Here is an 8476-nt window from a genome sequence, read left to right as displayed (position 1 = left end):
ACAATGTGCACTGAAGCGTTCCTCATGTGTAAGTCCTGGCTGCTGGTCTAGGCTGCAGGGAACTCCCTGGAAATAAAGATAAGTAAGGATTTTATGCTTTTTTTTAACGTATTCATCTCTTTTTTTTTTTTTTTTTCTTTTTTTTCTGAGAAGGGATTTTCAAAATATTGGAAGAACTCTGCCTGGGTGATTTTTAAATAAAACAATTAGTACACTTCTCTGTTTGAACTTCAAAATTTTTCTTTCTCTTCACATCCAACCCAGGATTACCTTCCTATGCTATTTTCAGGAAAGGTCTCCCACACATGGCTGCATCTCTTTTTCTAAGAAGACAGGGAAAGGACTGAGGTCTAGATTTCACTTTTAGTATACCTTGCTGTCATCCTTCCTTCTGACTTTCACCAGTAGTGGCAGCTCAGGTGGGATTCATCACACCTCACTGCAGGCACACACATTTGAACAGTCCCCAAAGGAGCCAACCAATTCATAATCAAAAAAGCAGATGGCATAATTCAGCAGTGATCTAGCAGCCAGTGACACCATTACAGATGATTTAGCAAGCACCACAGCTAAAATGCCTCATAGGAGACTGTTTCAGCATGTCCCAGGTAATTTTGCAGGCAATGAATGGATGAGTTTCTTACAGTCATAAACTCTGGGATGTCACATCTTGCAAGTGAGGGGTAACACAGCTGGCTTTGAGGAAAAATGAGCAGCATACCACTAATGACCTAAAGTCAGAAAAGTTGGATTTTCTTTAATACACCTCAGATTTCTATGTAATTCTGCTCCAAGACCCTGTCTGTACAGTAGCAAGGCAGGTGGGGATTCTGCTTGTATCATCTGGAAGGAGACTGTGCTCAAGGCAGAGTTAATACCAGGAGCCCTATTCCCCCCCAGGAAAACACAGGCACAAAACCAGTGCAAGTGACTACTAAACCAGGCTGCTAATTCTCCTCAAACTTATTCCACTGGGTGTATTTTACCAGCCAAAAGAATCAAGCTTGCCTGAAGAGAAATAAAAGAGTAGGTGTGGATCGGTTATTTAGCATCTGAAATTTGCTTTGCAGAGTTGGTACATACGAGGCTGAGCTGTTATTCTGCTTCACTAAACAAATTTTAAGATTGTAGTTTTCCCCTCCTGCATTGTGCTCTTTGCAGCATCTTTTTACGTGTCTCATCAGAAAACGCAGCTCTTCTTGTGGTGAAATCTGGTCCTCTGGGATGGAAAGCTCTCCCCTGCTGTTGACTTTGCCAAAGAAAACCCATCCCCAGTTACACAGAGAAATTAGTGGAGCTACAGCAAGGATGAACTTGACAATTTACTGAGGAATGTATGTGTAAGAGCATCTATTCATTATGAAGGCAAACATTTTCCATCTAATTACATGCTCAGGTTCAGTAATGGCCTCATTACCGTGGTGTCTCAGCACTCTGTGCTCTTCAGAGTGTTTACTTTTGCGCCACCTCCATCAAGCACAAAAGGAAAAGAGAGATTAGGGCCGACATTCTTTAAAATGTCTAAGTGCTCACCTTCTATTTAGGCACCCATCTCACTGACATGAAGAAGAGCAAGACCTCTTAATATCTGGGAGTGTCTGAGACTGCAGCTTGCCCACAGTTACACAAAAGTCTGTGAAGATTCAAGAACAAGGTCTAATTTTGCCAGTATCAATTTTAGCACCACATCTACCAGGCTCTCCTTTCCATACAGGTTTTGGAACAGAAGTTCTCGCTGCAGAGCATTTTTACTGTGAACTCATCTTGCCTCTCTGGTGTGAGTGGACTGGACAATGTACATGTATACATTAAATATCAACACCTCTGCATTTAATACCAGAGTGAAAAGTACTAAATCAAGGAATGCTGCAAGAAGCCAGACACATTGTGGGCTAGTGCTGCATCTTCTTACTCCAGAGGGCTGGGCAAACCTCTCCTCGTGTAGACTGCTCTGTCTCCATCGACACTGCCCCAACCATCAAACACCTCTCGAGAGCTCATCTGCAAAGGCAATCAGTTTTTCTGGGAGTCTTCTAATGACCCACTTCTGTCATGATTCTTCTGAGGCAACTAACTGATAATGACAACTCAGGGGAATAATCAACTGTAATTTATGCGTTCCTGTTTTCGGAGCAGGGACCATAGCGTGTGTTCTGCTTTCACTTACACTAAGCACCACCGTTACTAGTAAAGCTGACCCGTGAGCAAGAGCACTGCAAATACAAAAGCATCCAACCCCCTGCTTGAATTTATATTTAGAAAGGAAGTAAACAACCGAAGACTCCTGACCCCTCACGTGTGTGGACTGCAGGGTACCACACAGCACGACGCGGACTTTCCCACCCGCGCTCCAGGCAAGCTAGCTCATTTCCAAAAGCAGGATAACCATGTCAGCATGCTGCAATCCAGACTAATAACAGCCACAGCAGAAGAAAGCCTTGGGCCTGGAGCTTAATTTCCCCCAGCTGGCAAGCCCACGCTCCCAGCCTACATAATAAACGGCAGCACCGCTTGGCGAAGCAGCCCCAGAGCTAGACTCTGTGCTGCTCTGTACAGGCAGCTCAATGTGAGGTCTCAGTTTGAGGCCCAGAAGACCATTAGCCCTGGCTTTGCCTCCCCTTTCAACCAGCAGTGGGGCAGAACACAGAACATTCACACTCAGAACTGGGTTCACTGCAGCTGCATCAGTAAAATAGCAGGGAGGAGAATTAGACCCAAGCTTTTGATCTCAACCCCATGTCATGAAAGTCTGGATTAAGGCAGTTTATGGCCTACTCTGTAAATCATACAAGAGCTGAGAGCTGCCTACTACATTACTGAGAAGCCAACTTTCCTTTCCCTGTTCCACCAAGCCTCTCCTTCTCAGGTTCCCTCTCCCGGGGCTGGCAGCTCTCTCACAAGGGAGAGGCTGGGATCTGGCAACCTTCACAACATGTGAGTCATCAGAGAACAGACCAGCAGCACCTTTAATTTAAACTGCAGCAGAAAGGAATGCGCTGCTCCCTGCAAGCACTGTTTGGCCCAAGGGGAGGGAATTGCATCAGTGACATGCAGGAGGGGCAAGAGATGAGGGCTCCCTGGAAGGAACTGCACAGGTCTCTCAGGAAGGAAAGCTCCTTCCGGAGCACCTTGGAGCTCAGTTCCTCAGTGATCCTCCTCTACTGCCTCACCACCCCACAGCCACTCCATTTCACAGCACCAGTCCTCTCCTGGGACACATGTCAGGCTGCAGAGCCAGCTCACCACCTGCCTGCACTCCCCAGCCCCGAGGAGGTGCAGCTTCAGTCCGGGCTGACACAGCTAAAGCAGAACACAGACACCTCTCCAGATGCACAGCGTGACTCTCCTCTAATAAGGGCATTTCTACTCTTTTCCACATTAACGCATTGCTGCTGCCTCAGAGAGGGGGTTGGAACTTTAGCAGAGGAAGCAGGGATGCACAGCTGAGCAGGTCAGGAAGCATGGATACACACCTTCCCAGCAACGGGGGCAGCAGGATGTAAGGATGCTTAAGCCCAGCTTTGAGCACCTCCAGCAGCAGTGCCCACTGGCGTGCCTTGATTACACAGCCTGCTGTCAGATCTCCTGCAAACACTGCTCGGTAGTGCCACTGCAGATTTGCACTAAACATTCAGCTCCAGCTGAAATTTGGAATTAGGATTGTTCCACTCTGGTAGAAATGGCTTTCTTCTTCTGCTTGTTTTGGGAGGGGAAAAAATATGTGGGGTGTTTTTTCCTGTTCACAGCTGTGGGAGTGGGAGAGCATCACCATACATCCACTTCAAATGCAGTCCTTTGATTCAGAAAGGTCTTTGTTTATATAGGCAGCAACTGTATCATGGACTATGCTTTTCACAGACCTTTTAGAAACATAAAGCTATTGAAAACACTACTGGATAGCCACACAGTCCCTGGATGTCTAATTACTATGGAATATCCACCGTAAAAATCTCACAGTCGCTCCTTGAAAGTCCATTTTTCACTTGTTTTGATTGTGGCACTAGTTCTCCTAAGTCTGATCTGTCCCAGGTCCCACATGTGGTGGGAAGAGTTGTACCCAGCCAGTCCATCCACCCAACAGTACCCAGTACCACACACAGCAGTAAATCTATAAAAATATGGCATATGCTGGTTCTCTCACAAATACTCTCAAAACTCCAGCAATTTGTGACTCAAGAACTTCCTCAGCCAGAGGCTTTGTATTTAACAATCCTCTGTGGAACCTTCTCTGCAAGTTTCTCCTGTGCTGCACAGAACTGAAGCAGGCTTCCAGCATCCATGACATTCTGTAGTGAGGAATTCAACAGCGTAGGGAGGAGCTGTCTCCTCTTCAGAACCCGCTCCCTTCTCGCTTCCTTTCACCGTCCTTTGGTATTGTACCAGGAGAAGACAACAAATTACTGTTGTCAATTCACTTTCTCAATGACACTTAGAGACCTCTGTGAATCCTCCCCCATCTCCCTTTGTTGTAGCATCGTAGGAGGCACAGTCTATTCAGCTACAGCTCACTGGAAGCTGTTCCCATTCCCCTGATGGTCTCCAGCGCTCCTCACCATGTCTTTTCAGTTCTGCCATATTCTGTTTGAACAGAGGAAGACAGAACTGCACACCGTATTCATTCCACCAGTGACTGGATATTTACAATCAAATATTAATTTTCCATTTTGTCCACCTTAAATTTGAGTGTTTTTTCACTGCTATTGATGACCCTCGAGTTGACATTTTCCTGCAGCTATTTACGGTAAGCCTAGTATTTCACTCCCAAGTGGCTCTGAGCCCATCCAGATTACATTTGAATTCCACCTGTGTCCCCATGCAATACCTTACACTCATCCACACTTCCTCTTCCACCTCACTGCCCAGCTGCTCATTACTGAGACATCCTCCTGGGGCTCCTTGCATCTGGCCTCATCTTTTCCACCCAGAACAAAGCTTTCTCAGCTATTCTTATTGCAGGCTTACTCCAGCTATATTCAAGGATGGGCAATAAGAAGATGCAAAAGGAGAGGTGGTTTTCTACAATTCTACTGTCACTGACTGGCAAGTACTCAGCAGCAAGAAACTTCCCAGCACAGCTACTGCTCTGTTATCCAATGTCTGGAGGACTGAATCCACCCCAGCTTGCCCTGGCACAGATCCCTCTTCTATTACTGATGACATGGGAACATGAATCACAAAGCTTTAGGAGCTCAAGCAAGTTCCCTGTTCAGAGCAAGATATGCAGGTTAAAAGTTAATTTCTTTATTCAGCTTCCTGGTCTGCTTTGAAGTAATTAAAGGAATTAACCTGTGCCTTAGTTCTCCAGGAATGTAACAGGGATAATAACTTTTCTTCCCTCAAAAATAAGCTGATAAAATAAAATCCACTAATGGCTTTCAAGCACTCTGACCCCAGAGCAGCTAGGATCCTAATTTAAAGATCCTCAATTAAAGATTCTGATTTTCCTATGAGAGCATTTTCTGTACTTGTTGGTATTGTTACCTGTGGCTGAGGTAGATGTTTGTTTTCAGACAAGTCTTTGCTTCAAGAATTTCTCCTGTTCCCCACAGAAATCCTGAGAGCTTGTTCTCTCCCCTCCTGTCTTTTCCAGCATCAGTGCTATTGTATTTGTTTAATGGGGTTAATATGCTGCTGGTATAATAATGATCACGCACGGATGCAATTATTATGTGTGATTAATTCTGCAGCTGCAGAAAAGCTTGGAGGACTTTTCTTAGGCGAGGGAATAACTTCACAATAGTTCTTCTCACAGTGCGTTACACGCAGACATAAACCCCAAAAGAAATGCAGAAGGGAACAGAAGGAAGGCTGGATTAGAGGAGACAGAGCTGTACCCAGCAGAGCAGCTGATGAAGGTTTAGCATCACATGGGCAGAGACATTTCTGTGTTTTGTGTCTATGCACTGCCTAGCTCAAATGATTCCTGGTCCATCACTGTGATCCCAAGATACTACTTCCATGCACATAGTATGTAGCTGGTTATAAATTTTTAAAGACGTTTCTGCCAGTGGCGTAGGCTTCTCTTGTTACTTTTGTTTTTAAATAATAAACACCCTTTAAATGGGCACACTGCATTTTGTTCTAAGAAAATACAAGACCACAGACCGAAATATGAACTCCTACAAAATGCTAGCACAGGTTAATGATTTTTACAAGAAGCAAGGAGATGCACAGCACACAAGCCATTAGCACTAAAATACCAACAGTGTCCGCATCTGACAAAACTGTAGATGCTTTTCTGCGTGATGCTTTTTGGCACACACAGATAATTTATGGTCTGATGCTGGAGCCATACTCTTGAGTGCTCTTAAGTGCTCTGGGTGATAATGGATCTCTTTGTGTGATCAGGCATTGTAAGCTTAGGCCTATAACTCAGCATGTTCCCCAGAACAATACCTGGACACTTATCCTTGACCAAACTATTCTTAAGTCCCACATTTGTGACCTGAAGACACTGTCTGCATGATTTAAGTTTCTGTAAGCTGCTCAGCTGTTTTCTAACCCATTTATTACCCACGTAAGCACCCATTACTTTGACATTTACCTGACTCAGTTTAAAGGTTTAAGTGAAGGAGAAAATGTGCCCAGGAAACACTGAGACATGCACCATCTCCCCTTTCTTCTCTAGAAAATCATCTGTTTCAGCCTCTGCAGTCTTTAACACCTAAAATCACCAATGCCCCAGTCCAGTTCTTTCTTCTGCACCCAGTGAAATCCCTGTGCAAGGATGGCAAGAAGGCAGCACACATGCTGTGGGTCTACAGGAGGGAGAGAACAGAGTCAAGGTGGGCAAAAAGCACAGCTGGAGACTTTGCTGTTGTGCAAAACTCCTTTGCCATTCCCCAAAGCTGCAGCTGTCGGCTCCTGGGCTGTGACAGGAGCCCATGTGGGTCCTGTATAGGGTCTGGGTATGCAGGACTGGGGATGGAGAGGGATTCTGCCCATTGTTTTCTCTCAGCCTTACCATAAATGGCTGCCCTGAATAGCAGTTTGGACTCGCTATTTAAGTGTTCCACAGAGCTATTATATCCGAAATTTCCATGATACTTTAAAGAAATCACTCCCTCTGAGCCTCGAACAGCAGAACCTTAAATAGGACCTATTTAACAAAACACAAGGGCTCTTTGCCTGCCCTCCAGAAAGGGGCACAGCAGTTTCAGCTTTCACCTTGTGAAGGACTTATTGAGCATCTCATTCAGCCAGCAGCATGTTTCAGACATAACGATCGGCCCTCACAGCACTCCTCTGCAGTGCCTGAGGGGTTATCAGTGAAATGCTACTCCAGCACTGAGACAAGGGCTGGTTTCCTTCCTTCTTTTTAATTTCTTTCAGTTTCTGCTTCACTGGGTTTTCCTCTTCTCGCCACACTACTGAGGGCTTTACAGCACAGAGGAACAATTCAGAAGGCAGAAGCAACAATGTGATTTGGAATAAAAGAAGTAGATTTTGATGGGTTCAGAGTTTGCCTATAATCATTTATGGATTTCTGTGTTTCACCCAAAAGTTGATCTAGCACTGAGAGACATTGGTCTGACACTGGTCTGTATCATCTGGATACAGAAAGGATGGAATTCCATTTATGAGAAAAAGAAGTGGGCATTACAGATGCCTGAAAATTAATTTGGACCATCCTTCTCAAGGACTTACTGCAGCTCAGGCACCAAACAAACCTACTCTAAGGCAATTTCCATTTTATCCTTTAGGACTGGAGGAAGGGAACTCAGCTGTTGCAACAACTCTCAAATTTTCCTTCTGCAGAAAATTTCCTTGTGCAGCAGTGGAGAACTCACAGCAGGAGGGTCCCCAAAGGGCCCAGAGCACCAGGTCACCCAGCACTCAGCAGCACAGCATGGGGACTAAACGAAGTGTAGCCCTGGGAAACACTTAATGGCACCAGGCAAGGCCTCTGTGGGTCACATGGTAACATTTAAACACTTGGGAAGTGCTTCTTGCTTTTTTTTATGGATCTGCTGAGAATTACTCTGTGCTTGGGTACAACAGTGCTTTTGCCATAATCAGATATTGTAAAGGTATGTGCCATAAAGCAGATATTCAGGTATTACTGTTCCATCAGCTGAGCCTTCATATGATTTCCCCCAATTGCCCTCCAATATTTATCAGCACATGTACCTGAAATAACACTTAATTTTCAACCAGGTACTCTGCAAGGAAACCCAGCTCAGAAACACTGTAGTTGAATATCTTGAGGAAGAAAATAAAAAAGCAAATTTTGGCTCGACGGCGCTATTTAATAGCAGTGAAAGTACTTACCAGGTGGCCTATTAATTGCGAGGTTTCGGAAATGACTGCCTTTGATCATCTCCACTGACAGCCTCCCTGTAGTGGCATTGTATGACAGTCCCACGAGCAGCTCTGGCACCCCTCCATGCGACAGGGACTGTGTTGAAGAAGTGCTATCACTGTGAGAGATTGCTGACAGACTCAGCTGAGAATGTGCACTCTGCAGGGAAAGAGC

The 8476-nt window shown here is 45.2% G+C and overlaps 1 protein-coding gene across 6 annotated transcripts in view; it reads right to left on the bottom strand.

Moving 5' to 3' along the window:
• The window catches only part of SYT16 (synaptotagmin 16), a 103633-nt gene that overhangs the window by 10263 nt on the left and 84894 nt on the right, over positions 1–8476 (bottom strand). For all 6 annotated transcript variants that reach the window (XM_032112575.1, XM_032112573.1, XM_032112579.1 and 3 more), the window contains one exon: positions 8272–8461. In XM_032112575.1, the coding sequence (XP_031968466.1) occupies positions 8272–8461 (190 nt within the window). The remainder of the gene's footprint in view (positions 1–8271; positions 8462–8476) is intronic.

Source organism: Corvus moneduloides, chromosome 6 (genome assembly GCF_009650955.1).
Source record: "Corvus moneduloides isolate bCorMon1 chromosome 6, bCorMon1.pri, whole genome shotgun sequence".
Classification (NCBI taxonomy): Eukaryota; Metazoa; Chordata; class Aves; order Passeriformes; family Corvidae; genus Corvus; species Corvus moneduloides.
Note: the sequence above shows the minus strand (reverse complement) of the source record. Positions and strands in the feature narration are given on the sequence as shown.